Genomic DNA, 19,374 nt, shown 5'->3' on the forward strand with positions numbered 1-19,374 from the left:
CAAAAAAGCCGCTTTCCAGAAAATATGCTGTAAAGAAGCTTTATGAATAGGCTCAAAAGGTGAACCCATCAATTTTGATAGGACTAGGTTCAGCTCCCAAGGCGGAGCAGGAGGCCGAACAGGAGGGTACACTTTCTTTAGACCCTGCAGGAAATCTTTTACTGCAGGAAGCTGAAAAAAAGAAGTTTGTGAAGGTGATCGCCTATAAGCTGTAATAGCGGCTAAATGCACCTTAATGGAGTTAAACTTCAAACCTGCTTTAGTCAGGTACAACAAGTATGGGAGAACTGCTTCTTCCTGACTTTTTACCGGATTGTGACCATTCTGCATGCACCACATATAGAATCTCTTCCACTTGCATGCATACGAATGTCTAGTGGAAGGGCGTCGTGCTTCTTTCAGAATGGCCATGCAGTCCTGTGGCAGCCCTAGATGGCCGTACTGTATGACCTCAGGAGCCATGCTGCCAAGTTCAGTGACGGAAGGTTGGGTTGGTGAATCCTCCCGTTCATCTTCGACAACAGGTCCTGCCTGCATGGAAGCCTCTTGTGAGGAGACACTGATAGGTGAAGTAGGTCTGTGTACCACCATTGTCTCGGCCCGTCGGGGGCAATCAGGATCATCGTTGTGCACGAGTGGTTCAGCTTGCTCACCACCTTCGGGATCAGCGGAAGGGGTGGGAAGGCGTACCCAAACTGCCCCGACCAGTCCATCAGAGCATTCCCTCTTGTTACTGGTCGATAGAACCTGGAGGCGAAGCTTGGGCATTTGGTGTTTTCGTCGTCTGCGAAGAGATCTATTGAAGGACGACCCCAAGACTGGAAAATGTCGTCTAGCACTTTGTCGTTGAGAACCCAGTCTTCTCTGTCTTAGAAGTGCCGACTTAGAGCGTCCACCCTCACGTTCTGCTCTCCTGGGAGGTGGACTGCCTGAACAGACAACTTGCGAGCTAGAAGCCAATGCCAGATGCGCTGAGCTTCCAGAGACAGAGTCCTTGAGCGTGTTCCTCCCTGCTTGTTTAAATAGTACATCGTGGTGGTGTTGTCCGTCTGTACTAGAATCATTTTCTCTTGAAGCGAGGGAAGGAACGCTTTGAGAGCCAGGTGAACCGCTCTCAACTCCAGCAAGTTGATATGATAAGTGCTTTCCTTGGGAGACCACAGACCCTGCACTTGTAGGGGTCCCATGTGCGCTCCCCATCCTTGCAATGATGCATCTGTGATGATCGTTTGTGTTGGAGGCGGCTGATGGAAGAGAACTCCCATCTGCATGTTCTGTCTCTTTGTCCACCACAGAAGGGAAGATTGAGCAACCTCCAACAAAGTGATCCGATCGTCCCACTGATCTGAGTGTTGGTCCCATTTGTCCTCCAGATCCTGCTGAAGAGGACGCATCCGAAGTCTGGCGTTCGGTACTAGGAAGATGCAGGAAGCCATCGACCCCCAAGAGCGAGGCTATCTTCCGCACCTTCTGGGACCTGTGGAGAAGTTGTTGCTGGCACTTGAGGGCTATCAAACTGTCTCTCCTCCGAAGGAAACACTTTTCCTACTTCGGAGTCTAGCAGAGCTCCTAGGAAGTGGATCCTCTGAGTTGGTTGTGAGACAGACTTGTTGAAATTGACATGTAGACCTAGACGTTGGCAAAGTTCTATGCATGTCTGGAATTGATTCCTTACATTGCCTGGAGTTGGACCTTTCAACAGCCAATCGTCTAAGTATGGGTATACGAAGACTCCCCTGCGGCGTAGAGCTGCCGCCACCACTGCGACACACTTGGTGAACACTCTGGGAGCCGACTTCAACCCAAACGGGAGGACTTTGAACTGGTAGTGAGAGGTCCCCACCCGGAACCGAAGGAATCTTCTGTGATCTTGCCGTATTGGAATATGGAAGTACGCATCTTGAAGGTCCATCGAACACATCCAATCCCCCTGCCTGAGATGTGGATATATCTGATGAAGCGCCAACATGCAAAACTTTTCTTTTCGTACATGCAGATTGAGTGTTCTCAAGTCCAGAATGGGCCTGTATTCTTCCTTCTGGCCCTTTTTTCTGACCAGAAAATACCTCGAGTACACTCCTTTCCCCCTCTGGGACACCGGAACTCTCTCGATGGCTTCTTTCTCGAGGAGTGTAGCTACTTCTGCTTTTAACCTTTGTAGCTGGTGACTTGATGTTGACATCGGGGAAACGTGCGGAGGTAGCCGATGGAAACGAAGACAGTACCCATTCTGCAGCGTAGACAACACCCATTGATCTTTGGTGATGGCCTGCCACTCTGTCCTGTGATGCGCAATGCTTCCCCCCACTGGAGTGGGTAACGACGCTGGGGGAAGTGAAGACTCATTGCTTCTGCTGCGCTTTATTGAAGTTGTTGCCTTGGCGCTGATTTCCATTTCCCTTGGAATTGCCCTTGCCTTTGTACTGTGTCTTTTGCTGGCCTTGTTGGTTCTGGCCTTTCTGCCATTGAGGGGTTTGAACCCTCTGCTTCGAATAACCCTTGTTGTTCGAACGGAATTTCTTCTTAAATTCCTTTTTCTTCTCGAGTCCCACCGCTTTGAGAGTGTCCAACTCGGTCGTCATCCGCTGCATTTCTTCATCCGCACTCGCTCCAAAGAGAGATGTGCCTGAAAAAGGAAGGTTCAGGATTCTTGCTTGAGCCTCCGGTTTTAATGCTGTGAGGCGTAACCAAGATGTTCTCCTTGCTGTTACTCCGTGCACATAGCCATGTGCCGCCAGAGTTGCCCCATCTGCTGCCGATCCTATAATCTGGTTGGAGACTTGACTGCCCTCCATCAGAACCTCCTCAAAGTCCTTTCTGTCTTCTTCAGGGAGCTTTGCGGTAAATCTCTGAAGAGAGTCCCACAGAGACCTGTCATACCTGCCGAGCAGGGCCTCCGTGTTAGAAACCTTGAGGAAAGAGGCTGAGGTGTTACACACCCTTCTCCCCCATGAGTCCTGCACCTTGCTATCCTTATCCGGAGGTACCGTGGATGAGGAAGCCACCGCATTGGATTTCTTTGCCGCCGTAATGATCACTGAATCTGGCGGGGGATCAGCTTTGAGGAACAGAGGATCCTCTTCCGGAGCACGATACTTTTTGAGAATCCTCGCTGGAACGGACTTCACCGTTGCCGGAGTGAGGAAGACTTCATTCACATGTTCCATTATACCCGGAACCAGCGGCAACAACGGTTTGGGTGCTGATCTATGTTGCAGGGTTTCGAATATGACAGTCGTCTTGACTTGTGGAGCTGTCATTGGTACTCCCAGTTTCAGGGCTCCCCTGCCCAAGATATCTTGGAACGAGAAAATATCCTCAGTTGGAGACACTCTTGAGCGTGGACTGTTTGTAAGAGTCGGGGAGTAATCCCTGTGAGATAGTGTTCTCGACGAACTTGAAGAACTACTTGCCCTCCTGGACCTAGTTCTTCTGCTAGAACGCGTCTTGGAACAAGATCTCTCTCTGTGACGAGAATGTCTCTTGCTTGAGTGTTGAGAACGAGACCTTTCTCTGCGGGGAAGAGGTTGGTCTCGATATCGCTTTAGGCGCTCTGCCGTCTCCTTGTCCTTTGCCCAGTGGTGAAGAGGTCTATTCCACCTTGGGGAAAGATGAACATAAGGAGACTTGTGGACGGGATCCTTCTTAGGTGTACGCGATCGTTGAGGTCGTTCCGTTCGATCCTGTTGCGATCTTGCAGGGGATTCGGACCTCCCCCTATTAGATGCGCCGCTCCGTCCATCCGAGGATCTGCCACTCCGAGATGATGAGGATGATGAGGAAAGACTCACCAGAGATCCAGAAGGAGACCTTGAGCGAGATCTTTCTTCTGCAAGTCTCCGTCTCTTGGCGGGGGGATCCTGCACTGGAGATTGTTCCACCTCCGCAGCCGATGCTGAACCTGGAGAACCCAACTGTGGCTCTAGGGCATGAGTCTGGACTAACAAGTCACTTCCCTTGTCTCGAACCACCTCCTTTGATTTTGTAGGAGTAACGTTCTTTGTTTGCGAAGAACTTCTCTCCCTGGATCTTTGCTGATCCCTCGACAGTGGTTGTATCGACGCCGAGCAGGAAGACGCTCCCTCGACGTCGACCGTGATTTCTCCGTCGACCTCGGGTGGCGATGGCTATCCTTCGACGTTGACGGCTGTCTGCTCGACGTCGATGGAGGCTGTTTCGACGCCGATCGCCGTTGATTTGACGGCGACTGGGCGTGCCTCGACTCTAAATGCCGCTCAGACGTCGAACGCTCTCGTCCAGGCGTCGACGTAGGCTGCATCGACTTCGACCGATGATGTGTCGACAGAGGCTCCCTCGACGTCGAACGACCATGGCTAGTCGTCGACGGAGGATGGCTCGACGTCGAACGTCGATGGACCGACGTCGACAGAGAATGCCTCGACGTCACAGCATGACGATGCTGTTTCGACGTCATACGGCTCGCCGTGGAGCTCTTCCGCTGCGACGGCGACCTGTCCCTCGACGCTGACTGAAGCAGAGGTACCTTCAATGTAGACGCTGAAGACATCTTCTTCGTCGCCGTCGACTGCTTCTCCAACGCCGATCCCGACGTCGAATGTGAACCAGTCGGGGCTCCTCTCGACGTCGACCGCGTCTTCCGACTTTTCTGCTTCTTGGGAGATCTTCCTCTCTCAGAAAGCCCATAAGCTCTAATCCTCTCTCGATCCTTAAGAGTCCTGGAAGATAAAACCTGGCAGTGTTCACAGGTTTTAGAGGAATGAGAGTCTGGTAGGCACAGGATACAGACGGAATGAGAGTCAGTCTTTGCCTTTTTCCTTCCACATGAAGGACAGTTGTTGAAGAGAGAAGGCATCTTTGACAGGAAAAATACCTTTTTTAAGCACAAAAAGTGTTCAAACAGCACTCTATGTCTAAAAGACGTCGAGTGAAGTCAAAAATTCTAGTAAAAGCTGAATATTTTTTGACAAAGTCAAAAAGAAAGGGAGCTGTTTCACCGGGGTCCTGTTTGAAGGAGCCGGAAAGAACAACTGACCTAACTGTCACCCCTGAGGCATGATGGGAAGCCTGGGGTCATGGCTGCCTTAAAGGCACGGTGCCAGTTATTGTGAAAATGGTTTCATTTTCTATGATATTGTTTTGCAATGCAGCCTGAGGGCTAACAATGTCTATTTATAAGCAATTTTCAGGATTTATGAGTGGTTTGACTCATTAAAACACAAAGTTCTAGGGTTTTTTGACCTAATGTGTTTTTTGATTCCTTACTAATTGCAGTTCATGTATATGTGTTTGCATTGTTTAGCCTCAGTTTTGGGGCTGCATTGATGTGAGAAAAATGATATATGTACATACATATATGTGGAGCGAGATATATGTGTTTTATACATATATATTTTTATATTGTTTCCGGGGTCCCGCACATGGGCGGGAATATTCAGTGCTTATGACTATTGATGAGGATCCCCTGGAAGAGAATTTTCAGATAACTAGAACAGCCTTCGTAGCCTTATCTGTACAAAAGGGGGTGGTGATGGACGGAGCGTTTGAGCCAATCAAACACTCACCCCAGTCAACAGATCTGGGTTTAATCCATCACCGTTCTTTAGCCCACTCTGCCACCCCAGTTCAGACATGGCCATATGCAAATCAGTCTGACCCTGTGCCTCCTGGGAACAGTCCAGTCCGAACTGCCAAGCCATGCCCTCCCTGGACCGAAAACAAGCTTCCTAGGACCGGTTTCTGGCATTACAGCCGTCTGCAGCCAGGCTTGCTTAAACCCAGTGGCAGAGTGAGAAAGGGACTCACGTTTGAGCATACCCTGCCAACATATGGCGAACAAAGCGGTACAAAAGGGGGTGGTGATGGACGGAGCATCTGAACCAATCAAACACTCACACCCAGTCATCAGATCTGGGTTTAATCCATCACCGTTCTTTAGCCCACTCTGCCACCCCACATTTGTCACCCCAAGTGGGACGGGTAAGCTCAGACGTGAGTCCAGTGCTCTCCACACCACTGGAGTCAAGCTATCCAGGCTGAAGAAGGCTGATAGCCAGAAACTGGTCCTAGGATGCTTGATTCCCGTCCAGGGAAGACATGGCTTGGCAGTTCGGCTGGACTTTTCCCATGAGGCACAGGGTCAAGGCTGATTTGCATATGGCCATGTCTGAACTGGGGTGGTGTGGAGTGCAAAAAAACGATGGATTTAGGCCCAGAGCTCTGTACTGGGGTGAATGTATGACATTGTTCTGCATTCTGTCCATCAACTGTTGTTTTTGCATTTGTAGCCTTATCTGATAGTGGTTGTTTCAGTAGGCCGTTGTCTCACAGGGGTGTGGCTGCAACTCTAGTGCTTCTGGAGTAGTGTTAGTTGATTTCGTTCTGACGTTTTCATGTCTTTTTTTTTTTTTTTAGGGCTATACTTCTTTCTGGAATGACTGCATCTCCTCTGGGCTGCGTGGCGGCATCCTCATCGAGCTGGCGATGCGGGGGCGAGTACAGCTGGAGCCTGCCACCCTGAGGAAGAAGCGGCTATTGGACCGAAAGGTACACATCTGTAAATATGTGCACAGGGGGCCAAGCGGCAGTGATCACAGTAGGACAAAACTCTGCCAGGCATTCTCCCCAGAATCTCCTGGCCATCAGTAGCCTTTCCCAGCCCGCACTGGCCTTCCCTTTCCAATATTTTCTACTTCCGGGGCTCACTTAATCCTTGTAGCTTTCACATGCCCAGTCTGGCTATGAACAGCTAGCTACTGAGCCCGCTGAATAGACACAACCTCATGTGAGCCTCTCTGGTATTCATAGAGTGGTACAGGAAGTATGCAGCATCGGAAGACCAAATTATGTGGCATGGTTGACTAAAATAAGTGGAATAAATGTGAAATTCTGTGGCATAAGGTGGCCTATTATGTCTTAAGTATTTCGCTAGTTGATAATTTAACCCACATTAACACTGTTTGGGCAACGGTTTTACCTCGTTAGCACTGATTAACAATTGAACACAGCGGACATCAACTGAAAGGGAAGTTGGGTGGTGGGAAAGGGTAAACAGCAACGCATATTTTACTTTAAGATTTTAATTAATCGAACGGTCAATAAATACATTGTAATTCTTTTAACTAAAAGGGAAGTAGATCTTTTCCTGCCCGCTGCCACTCTGCTGCACCGCTTTCGGTGCTTTTTAAGCTATTAAGTTAGTCTTGATCCTTTTAAGTTACAGCCTTTCTTATCGGTTGACGAATAATGTGGTAAGTGGAGTAAATCCCTAAATATGCCGAAAAACACATGTGCCACAGAACAGCATAGTGTTAGTATTTGTGCCAACAACTGCTCATTTGGAACATACCTAGGACTGTACCTCAGAGTGTCTCTCATACTGTCTCTCATACTTCTCTGTGACTTTTCTCCTCACGCCTTTCCACTCTTCTACTTTGAGATCTTTTGCTTCTACTTTATTCATATTTAAGCTCTGCGCTCTCATAAAAAAAGTAGCATAATTTGCCCTCTCTGTAAATGTGTCCCCGTTTGTGCCCATCATTCGCATCTTGCCGAGGTGCTGTGCTAAACTGTGTGGTACCCCAATCTCTCTGCATCGAAGTCAGGGGTCTGCCACGCCCATGCCCCACTGCTCTCCCTTCCTACTGGGTTTGATCTTCTGAAATGGCGCTGTGAACTTTGCAACCACTCCTCCAATATTGCCGAGGGCACATGTAGAGATGTTGCACAAACATACGTCTTCGAGGAGTCTGTGGTGATTCTGGAATGCTCCCCGCCAGAGGTGTGTGGGGTCAAAGTCCCTTGTACTGGCTTCTCACAGATTCAAGTGATCTGCCCTGAGGTGATTGCTCTGTTCCACTACCCGTGATCACCTGTTTTGGGGGTTTGCTTGTTTGAAAGTGTGCATCTCTTCTAACATTTTTCCTGCTCCAGTATAGTAGTCCTGCACCCCTTTATACCCCAGGGGCACTAGCTGGGTACTCCTGTCGCCCCGTCATGAGCCAGTCTGTTGCTTTGGCACCCAGGCTGACGTTTGCCGCCTACCTTGGGTATTTCTGGCTGCCTCACCCACACTTGGAGGGTGTAGGAACTAAACACAAAAGAAATGCTCGTCACCTAGGGAGAGTAACCGGTCGTCTGCAATGCTGAAAATCCAGTTCGGCTTAAACAAAAGTGGCGAGAAACGCCCATCCCCTTGGAAAGGAGCAAGGCTGCCTATGTAGAGGCAGAAACACCGGTGCACAACCAGGAAGTGCTGCAATCCAGGTTAACCCTTTGCATCTTGCAGTACCATGAGGCCTTTGAATGCTGTACAAATTAATAGTGCTGTTTAGGGACCCCACATACCAAGGGATTTGGTGCTAGCTTGTCCAGAGGCCTGCGATGACGAGCCACACGACCAGGACCTCACTAAACCCCCAGCAGGACTCTAGGCGGACTGATATCAGAACAGCAGGTCAGGTGCAGGACCGCTTCAATGAGGCCTGGAAGCCCACCCTGCGCAGCCGAGGCAAGGCTAGCGGAGATCGTTTGATACCCATGACTTGATGCAAGAAGCCGCTCCAATACCCTTGAAACCAGGACCAGTTTATTTACCCGGTACCAGAAGAACAGTCTCAGCGAAAGGAGCAGCTTCGTCACCAGTGACCTTATACACGAAGCTCTGGTCTGTTGCCCGCGGCACGAAGCTCTGGTCAGTTACTTATGACAGAGTTAGCAGTTCTACCACCTATGACAGAGTACAAAGAGGACACAGTTGATGTAACAGGTCTGATACCCATGACCTAGTACACTGGTATTGCTTTCAATTGCATTGTACGAGGGGAGGACACCTGATAACCACACGTCACATTACAGGGATTTGGTCTTATGTCCAGGACACTGTAACGGTAGCTGGTAAAAATACCCATGACCGTGGCGGCTGGGAAATTTGAAAGTGGTGAGGCCTGAGACCACATCATTTCTCAGGGTTTTTTTTTTTCTTCAACCTTTTGTTTGTGTAGCATGTTACTCTTGCTGATCCATTACCCTCCGCTTGGTACAAGGAGGTGGTCCGTTACCCACGTCAGAGCACAAGTAGCAGATCTGTCACTAATGACCTTATACAAGAAGAAGGTCCACTGCCTACGGCACAGTTCAAGGAGGCGGTCCTCTGTGCACAGCACAAGGAGGCGGTCCTCTGTGCACGGCACCAGGAGGCGGTCCTCTGTGCACGGCACCAGGAGGCGGTCCTCTGTGCACGGCACCAGGAGGCGGTCCTCTGTGCACGGCACCAGGAGGCGGTCCTCTGTGCACGGCACAAGGAGGCGGTCCTCTGTGCACGGCACAAGGAGGCGGTCCTCTGTGCACGGCACCAGGAGGCGGTCCTCTGTGCACGGCACAAGGTGGCGGTCCTCTGTGCACGGCACAAGGAGGCGGTCCTCTGTGCACGGCACAAGGAGGCGGTCCTCTGTGCACGGCACAAGGAGGCGGTCCTCTGTGCACGGCACAAGGAGGCGGTCCTCTGTGCACGGCACAAGGAGGCGGTCCTCTGTGCACGGCACAAGGAGGCGGTCCTCTGTGCACGGCACAAGGAGGCGGTCCTCTGTGCACGGCACAAGGAGGCGGTCCTCTGTGCACGGCACTAGGAGGCGGTCCTCTGTGCACGGCACTAGGAGGCGGTCCTCTGTGCACAGCACTAGGAGGCGGTCCTCTGTGCACGGCACTAGGAGGCGGTCCTCTGTGCACGGCACTAGGAGGCGGTCCTCTGTGCACGGCACAAGGAGGCGGTCCTCTGTGCACGGCACAAGGAGGCGGTCCTCTGTGCACGGCACAAGGAGGCGGTCCTCTGCGCACGGCACAAGGAGGCGGTCCTCTGCGCAAGGCACAAGGAGGCGCTCCTCTGCGCAAGGCACAAGGAGGCGCTCCCCTGCGCAAGGCACAAGGAGGCGCTCCTCTGCGCAAGGCACAAGGAGGCGCTCCTCTGCGCAAGGCACAAGGAGGCGCTCCTCTGCGCAAGGCACAAGGAGGCGCTCCTCTGCGCAAGGCACAAGGAGGCGGTCCTCTGCGCAAGGCACAAGGAGGCGCTCCTTTGCGCAGGGAACAAGGAGGCGCTCCTTTGCGCAGGGAACAAGGAGGCGCTCCGTTGCCCACTGCGCGGCACAAGGAGGCGCTCCGTTGCCCACTGCGCGGCACAAGGAGGCGCTCCGTTGCCCACTGCGCGGCACAAGGAGGCGCTCCGTTGCCCACTGGGCGGCACAAGGAGGCGCTCCGTTGCCCACTGGGCGGCACAAGGAGGCGCTCCGTTGCCCACTGGGCGGCACAAGGAGGCGCTCCGTTGCCCACTGGGCGGCACAAGGAGGCGCTCCGTTGCCCACTGGGCGGCACAAGGAGGCGGTCCGTTGCCCACGGCGCGAAGCTCTGGTCTGTTGCTTATGACAGAGTGAGCAGTTCTACCACCTATGACAGAGTACAAAGAGGGCACAGTTGATGTAACAGGTCTGATACCCATGACCTTGTACACTGGTATTGCTTTCAATTGCATTGTACGAGGGGAGGACACCTGATAACCACACGTCACATTACAGGGATTTGGTCTTATGTCCAGGACACTGTAAAGGTAGCTGGTAAAAATACCCATGACCTTGGCGGCTGGGAAATTTGAAAGTGGTGAGGCCTGAGACCACATCATTTCTCAGGGGGTTTGGGGGAGTGTGGCAGTTTTTCTCCCAAGATTATTTTATTTTAAAACTGGTGTATAAAGGTGTCGTTTTCAGCACTATTTCTGTGACAAATGGTCCAAAAATAATGTTCCTATAGGCATTTATGAAGGAAAACGCTTAATGTTTTTTTTTCTTCAACCTTTTGTTTGTGTAGCATGTTACTCTTGCTGGTGTTTATAACGTGCCATAATTGAGAGCTGTGGAGTTGAGGCTGAAAGCAGTGCGAGGTTCTCAGTGTGCCAGTCGGTAGTTTATAAAGGTGTACAGAATACATGCTCATCCAATCCTTGGCCTCTTTGTAGAATGTCCAGAGCACATTCCTGTTTCAGTTGTGCTTCTGTGCAAAATGCATATGAAGGAAGTATACATCTGCCAAAATATTAACAGGGTGAAAAAGTCAATGTAGTGCTTAGAGGTGAGTGGATGCATTTTTCGCTCTCGAAAACAGACACTTGCACTCTCTATTTTGAGACCGTATGTCAGCAAAAGAAAAACATTATTGAACGCCACATTACAGCAAATCTAAATGTTATTATTTGCACCGCATTTATGTTCTAAGTAGTCTCCAATGCTTCATGGGCCTTAAGTTTAACCCCTTCGCAGCGGGGGTAATTCCCCCGCTGTACTGGGGGGCGCGCACAGCGCCCTCATGCTCATGACCAGCTCAGCTCGTCATGAGGCACAGTGCTCGTGACGAGCTGAGCTCGTCACGGCCACACCCGTTTGTGTGGAACGCTCAGCACAGCAGAATTATCCCCGGGTGTGAGCGTTCCAAGGCTCATGACGAGCTGAGCTCGTCATGCGCACATGAGCACCGTGCCTCATGACGAGCTGAGCTCGACCATGGAAGGAGTTAAGTACATTACATGTGGGCAACTCATTAGCATGTACACTCTCCAAAACAGCAGGAAAAGGAAACATTATGTGGTCATAGAATTAACCAACATTGGCCACTGTTGATCTCCACTTTACCAAGCCTTACCTGCAAGTTAACTTCGACTTCTCATTAATTATTTACTATTTGAACAGTTTCCCATACCTCCGCCTGGTATTGTGTTGTGCGTTTACTGTCCTTTTAATTATGTGCCAGTAAGCAGTTCAATCACTCTGCAGGCTTGACAATGCCTTCAGGTGAACGTGCATTCACTTCCAAAAAGCCACTGTGACTTTTTGGACTCGTGCTCTTCTCTCGTGCTACACCCGATTTGGTCGCTGACGCACTATTTAACAATGCTGCTTCCCAGGTGGACATTAATAGAAATTAACCCTTGTCACCCAGTCCTCGTTTGGTACGTAACTGTAGCAATAACTCTCAATTACCGATTGGCACACCTCCACACCCATTAATTTGAACTGGAGCGTGCCTTTCCTGCACATATAAACGCTTATCTTAACAAGCATTTGCAATGCAATAGGTCTCGCATTTGCCAGAGTTTAAGCTATTGGCATTGTAATGACAATGCCTTTTATTTATTTGTTTTCAAAACCCACACATAAATAAAAAGCATTGTAATTTAAAATGCCAATAGCTCAAACTCTAGAAAAATGCGAGACCTATTTCATTGCAAATGCTTGTATACTTTGATCCCAGAAAATTAAACTAGACATTGACGTTATAGGTCTGTGGGACGGAGCACTGCCAGGCTCTGAAAAGGCAGACTATCGCGCAAACAAAACATGGCACGTTCCCTTTGCTTTTTCTTTTATTCGTTTAATCTCTTACATTTACAAAGGCCAGGTAAATGGTACGATAACATCTTATGTAATTATGCAATTATTGCCACTTTACATGTTACTAACCCAGTGGTCGAAGTGGGAGGGATCAACCAGACTCAACATTCAGCAAGTAAGCCGGGCGCTTTGGTTAGATTTTCCATTATCTTGAATGTGCCAGTATTTAATTTGGAATTCATGTTAAAATAATTTAGGTCACAGAGCTGAGCTCAAAAGCACATCAGAAAGGAGGGGGCGCTATACAGATCAGTACGGTCCTGAAACTCAGATTAGCATGTCAATACATTCGGAATAATTTCAGTTTTCTGGGAATGTTGATATAAGTTATATTGAAATTCGTTTTTAGAACGAAAGACCAAATATGATGAACAATAAACACCAAGCAAATGGCAACCTAATACAGTACTGCCCAGTTCTTTCCTGCCTCTGTCCAATATGGAGCATGTCATATTTTAAGTAGCATCAGAAGCGAAATGTCAGCTACAATTTCTCAAACTGCTATATGTTTCCATGAAGATATTATTAACTGGCAAGTCTTGTAATAAATGAAACAGAGTGTGTATTTTTTAGCTGGCATTATTTCCTGAAAATGTTCAATGGTGATTTTCCATGACATGCTGTAATTGGTTTCCAATGATGTTGCCAAAGTCTTTGCATTTGCACTCCCAAGAAGAGTGGGGATCAGGGACTGAGTGAAGAGATGCCCTGAGGAGATCCGGCCGAGGGGCCTGAAGCCTGTCAGCGGAATCACTATTGCAGACAGCGCCTGGAGAACGAGTGCTCAAAAACAAGGAACTGACCTCCGACCCAAATGGCTCGGGTGTGTGTGTGTAAGGAGAAGCCCGACTGCCAGCACTTATTTATTTCAGGCCACAGAGAGTCGGACACACAGCCACATTCCAGGTAGTAGGGTCTGACTCCCAGCTGCACAACTTCCTGCCCGGATGCTATCAATTCTCAGGCAGTGCGGAGACCGGCACTGCACGGGCACACACCTGGAGCAGTGCACAGACAGGGGCCTGCACACAGAGCCATACACCTTGCTGTGGTCTGGCAGCCCTTCTACTTGATGACGGACACCCACCCCTGCATCAGTTTTGTGGAACAGAAACCCCCGGGGTGGCTGTGCCCCGCTTGGACCGTCGCACACCTCTGACTGGGAGCCGTCCCAGAACCTCTGTGGACCGGGGGAGTGTTGTGCCTGATCAGACAGCCGTGTCCCTGTCCCTGGCTGCACCCGGACAGGGAATTGTGTACCGGAGCCTCGCTGCCCAGACAAGGAGGTGTGTACGCAAGCCTCACCCTCTGCTGACCCGACAGAGGGGCAAGTTAAGTAGCTGCTTCTGCTGCCCGCACAAGGAGTGCTCTGCCAGTGATTTTGCAGGAGCCGGCAGCACTCTCCCTCTCTGAGTTGCCGGGCCCAGGGCTGCCTGGTTTTATTCCTCTCCTGCCTGTGTCTCATCCCGAACCCGCCATCGCAGCAGCTGCCAAGGCTGTGAGCCTCCGGACAGGCGGACGAGGAGGCGGGCGAGTGACACATTAAGCACGGCGCACGGGGGCGGGTTGGGGATGACGGGCTGAGAGCCACAGTCGCATTGTTAAAAGTGTGCACCCGTGTTTTTCATACATCATTCTATGCGTTCTGGGTATAACTGAAAAGTAAAACATAAACGTGCCCGCTGATACAATAAACAAGGACGGCTGGGTGCACACCAGGCAGCAATGGAAACAAGCACTGTGGGGGAGAGGTCAGCGGCAGTGAAGGTGCCTGCGAGAGGCTCATGTGGCGTCGCAAAAGTGAAAGCAGGAGTGCGAGAACAGACGCTGCTGACGCCGCCGTACACGCTCACAGCTCATGCCAGCAGCAAACGCGCGCTCACAAGGCCAAATCCGAGACAGAAAATGCGCGCTTCCGACTCGTGTCCACATATTGTAAGCATATAGGTATACTAAAGTATACAAGAGGTCCATCGCTACGCTCGACCTAAAAAGGATCCATCAAGGCTTTCATTTGCCTACCAATTGCTTTTTATATGCTAAAAAGGCTGAAGCTCCATAACAAATATGACGTTACAACGCAAACAATAACAATGCATGCCTTTACAACGCGGTTTTTACATCGCAACTACCATTACATTGCATGATTTTACAACGCATGCCGTTACAACGCATTTTTAAAAACTACCATTATAACGCATACCATTACAATGCATAATACTTTTAGGGTAACAGTGGGGTAAGTGTGGGATAGTGTAGGGGTAAAAATTATTATTCCCATGTACCCCAAAGTCCATACCCACCCTATAGCTAAAAAATCTCCATTACCTTATAATGCGTTGTAATAGCATATGTTGTAATGTAATGGCATACGTTGTAATGTAATGTCATGAATTGTAATGGCATGCAGATGTAAAGGCAGTTGCATTGTAAAAGCTGCGTTGTAAAGATAGTGCGTTGTGATGACTGCGTTGTAATGGTTTTTTCCCTCCATAACTGGCCCCAAGAGGGACTTTTCACCACCAAAACATCTCTCCCAGCCAACATGTTGTAACCCCACCCATTTCCAACTCGTCACTCTGATTAAAAGGCAGTCCTGTTAATAGAGGGATACTACCCTACATGCCCAGGGCTGCTTTGAAAATGTGGTTCCGCTTAATGTCTTAAGTGGGTGGTCTCTTCAGACCCCTGAGAATTGTACGCCAGTGCCCTTAGTCTACAGTGATTACATTACTACATTCTGTTGGACACAAGCGCACGTCTTTCTGAAATGTGCCTGGCTGCCTGACCCTCCCATTAAGCAGGACGGGTCACAAAAAGAAGCCAGGCATAGAGGACAGAACAATCTTTACGTTTTTTATTAAGTGTTAAGTGGATGGCAGTTGGTGTTAGCAATTACTACCCACTTAACCTATATAATTGTTTTGTCATGGCCCCAACGCCCTATCCAAGGAACCGCTGCTGACCAATGATCAGGTATATAAAACCAGGCCAATGCTTAGGCACGTTACACAGAACAGGTCTGATATTCAGAAACCGTCCTAAGATCGAAATTATACTCTCCAGCGTTCAGTCAGGAGGTTGATCCCAAAACACTGTTCAGAGTGAGGTTTGACACATGATGAAGTCCAAGAAGCCGGCCGAATCACCACAACACAGTAGAGGGAGCAGGTCTCCTACCCACATCACAGTGTAGGTAACCATATATACCCAGCCATAGTAAAGGGAGCAGGTTTAATGCCCACAACAAAAATGCTGAGAAGATCTGATGCACACAAGATGAGGAACGGGTCTGACCCCCAGAAAACTGTGGCGGGCGCAGTCTATAGATCCATGACTCTGTACAGGGAGCAGGTTGAATACCCACAAAATATTACAAGAGCTGGTTTAGTACACCGAACACAGTACATGGAACAGGTGCTATACCTAGAAGCAGGTTGGAGTCCCAATATACTATACCCGAAACATGTTGGATACATACCGAAAGTATATGGAGCAGTTGGAATACCCACAGCACTGTTCCCTGAATGATCTGACAGCTGTTTCAAAGCACACGACATGGGTGCACTACCAGTCCAGAGAGCACGTCTGATCCTCGCAGTACAGAGATCAAGCCAAGAGTCCACAACACGGTTCAGTGAGCAGGTCTCATCCCCACACACCCACAGGGAGCAGTCCAACATCCACAACGCAGCTCAGGGTGCAGGTCTGGTAACCAGGACACACTACTTGGACCAGGTTGAATACCTGTGATGTAATACGGGCAGCATGTGTTATGCCTTTGAGGTACAAAGAACGTGTTGAATACTAACAACCGAATGCAATAAGCACATCCTGCACTCACAAACTAGTACAAAATACTGGTCCAGTATGAATGACGTAATGGATGGAGCAAGCATGATACCCGGTAAGAGGTACAAGGCATGGTACATGGAACAAGTCTTTTACCCGTGTGTTGGAGGTCTGATATCTTTGAAGTATGGAAAAAGGCGCAAGTACCAGTGAGGTACCGGGAGCTTGTGCAATACCAGTGCGGTACTGGGAGCTTGTGCAATACCAGTGCAGTATTGGTAGTTTGTGCAATACCAGTGCGGTATTGGGAGCTTGTGCAATACAAGTGCGGTACTGGGAGCTTGTGCAATACCAGTGCGGTACTGGGAGCTTGTGCAATACCAGTGCGGTACTGGGAGCTTGTGCAATACCAGTGCGGTACTGGGAGCTTGTGCAATACCAGTGCGGTTCTGGGAGCTTGTGCAATACCAGTGCGGTTCTGGGAGCTTGTGCAATACCAGTGCGGTTCTGGGAGCTTGTGCAATACCAGTGCGGTTCTGGGAGCTTGTGCAATACCAGTGAGTTACAGGGAGCTTGTGCAATATCGGTAAGGTACTGGGCTTAAGTTGGATCTCAGATACTGTTTGAAGCACTGGTTATATAATGAGGATACAGGAGGATTACTGGCAAACCTAGACCAAAGAGCTGACCCAGATAAGAAGCGGGGAAAAGTGCAGCACAGTAAAGGGAGCTGAGCAATACACACACTACAAATAGCATATTTCTTATTAAAGAGTCAGTACAGGTGACCTCTCTGGATATCCATGACATGGTACAGGTCTGACACCGAATAGGAATAGGAACAGGGACTGAGTCCAAATGCATTGTGAAGGCGACACGTCTGAGATGCATGGTGGCAAACCACAGGGAGTAGTTCTAAGATCCTTGGCACAATGAATAACTCTCCTGCCCAATGTGACTTACTGGTTTGGCCTGTGCTTCCTGTAACTCACTGGTATTGTACTTCTTCCCATTACCTCATGGGTATTGCAAATGCTAACTACACTGTACTGTTATGAGATTAGCACCTCCGTAGTATCACACCTGCTCCATATGGTGACCTGGATATCGCACATCCTTCTTGTACTGGTTACTAGGTGATAGACCTACACCTTGAGGCGTGCAATGGGGTCAGACTTGCCGCTCTCCCATCACAACATGGATGTAGTCCTGACCTTTGTATTGAGTGTCTGGCATAAGACCACCTACATTTTTTAAATGGGAGAAATTTCAAGTGCAGAGAACTTTGTGCAAAAATGTTCAGGATATGGGACGTTTTTCCACACTTTAAACTTCTCCCACTTAAAATAATGGCTGTATTTTTCAGTAGTAACTATGGCGCTCTGTCTACCAGCAACTGGGAGCAAGATGCCTGCTGTGTGTAAAGACAACACATTGAAATGGGAGAAAATTAAACTGAAGAGTTAACTTTCTATCTATATGGATTACATAAAACTCCTCATTTAAATGTAATCCCATTTCCAAGTGTCACAATTACAAACACCAGGCATCTTGCACCCAGTGGCCTGTATGCAAAATGCCATAGTTGTAACCGAGAAATACAACAATTTGTTTAAATGGGAGGAATTTAAAGGGATGTATGACGTTACAACGCATGCTTTTACCACGCATGCTGTTACAACGCAAGTATTACAACGAAAACCTTTACAACGCATTACACTTGGGGGTGCTGGATAGTGAATAGTTTAATTTACTATTCCAACTCCAGCCCCCGTGGACACTAGAGAAGGTGTTGGATAGTAAATTAAAACTATTCCTTATCCTAGAGCGTCCCCCAGTGTAATGCGTTGTAATGATTTTCGTTGTAATACATGCGTTGTAACAGCACTGCCTGGTAAAAGTTGCGTTGTAAAGGTTGCATACCAATTTAAAGCGAAGAAACATGCTTCATAAAACATTCATATGTAATTGGCTAAATTAAAAGTGAAGAAAAACATTGACTTAATGTTTCATAGAAATATTTTTCTTCACTTTAAATTTCTCACATCTTAAAAAGAGGACTGTATTTTTCAGTTATAAATGTAGCAGTGTTTACTGGGAACAAGAGGCCTGTTTTTACATGTGAGACTTTAAAATGGGAGAATATTAAAATGAAGAGTTAACCTGATCCTTAAAGTGACTTTTTATTTTAATTTTCTACCATTTAAAAACATTCAGAAACATAATCTTGCTCTCACGCTCCAATATTGAGTTGACAAGGCCTTATTTAAGAGTTAAATATCACAGTGCTTCAGTTCTTCACTTCTGTGCCCCGGGTCATAAATCGCACTCATTACTGCTCATTATCAGGCCCTGCTATCTGCAGCATGAAGATAATAATGTAAAATAAACACAGCCTTCCCTTAACCTTTAAAGAAAAATGTGACCTTGTACTCTTATAAAAATGAACTTAAGACTGTGAAGGTGTCCAGGAGCTACTGGTAGCTCACAATCAACTGGTTGGAGACACCTGGTATACAGATTTCGGGGGAGACTGCAAAAATCTGCTGTAGCTGTTGGACAATGGTGGGGACAGTGGGAGACCCCTCTGGGGGAGGTCATCAGAGAGAGGTGGAAATCGGAGATTTCTGGTCTCCCGCAGAAGCTCAGCTCCACATCAATTTGAAGGCCATTTACGTGCCGTTGGAAGCCTTCCAGCCCAACATCATTAGAAGACTGGTGCAGGTGCTCATGGACAACTCCCCGACTGTATGTTACTGCAACAACCAGGGCTGTGTGGGGTCTTGAGTCCTGTCCTGTGCCAGAAGGTACTACGCCTCTAAAAGTGTCTTGAATGCCAGAAAGTTTTTTAAACTATTAGAGGACAGTAACCCCGTTTTCCCTGGGAGGGACTTGAGATATGCAAAGGTGCTAGTTTTTTATAGTGGTGGACCACCTGACAAAATCTCTAAGCATCAGGATGGATGAATTCAGCTGTGGATGCTTAGCAGGCCACAAATGGCAGTTACACTTGGAGTTGGAGCAAGGCTAAAGTCATCCTAGTGACACCAGATTGGACTAGGATATTGTTGTACCCGCAACTTGTGGGCATGAGCATCTGCCCTCCCGATCAAGCTGACTGTTTGGGAGGATCTTCTGTCACAGTAGCAGTGCTGGGTGCTGCACCCCGGTC

General features: G+C 48.8%; 1 protein-coding gene across 2 annotated transcripts in view; it reads left to right on the forward strand.

Annotated features, from left to right (window-relative positions):
• GOLPH3L (golgi phosphoprotein 3 like) overlaps nucleotides 1–19,374 on the forward strand; it is a 153,481-nt gene that overhangs the window by 83,060 nt on the left and 51,047 nt on the right. For both annotated transcript variants that reach the window (XR_015302625.1, XM_086947458.1), the window contains exon 3: nucleotides 6,394–6,525. Coding sequence is in view for 1 of the 2 variants with exons in the window: in XM_086947458.1 (XP_086803584.1) it covers nucleotides 6,394–6,525 (132 nt within the window). In the remaining variant the exon portion in view is untranslated. The remainder of the gene's footprint in view (nucleotides 1–6,393; nucleotides 6,526–19,374) is intronic.

This window comes from Lissotriton vulgaris, chromosome 12 (assembly GCF_964263255.1).
Source record: "Lissotriton vulgaris chromosome 12, aLisVul1.2, whole genome shotgun sequence".
NCBI lineage: Eukaryota > Metazoa > Chordata > Amphibia > Caudata > Salamandridae > Lissotriton > Lissotriton vulgaris.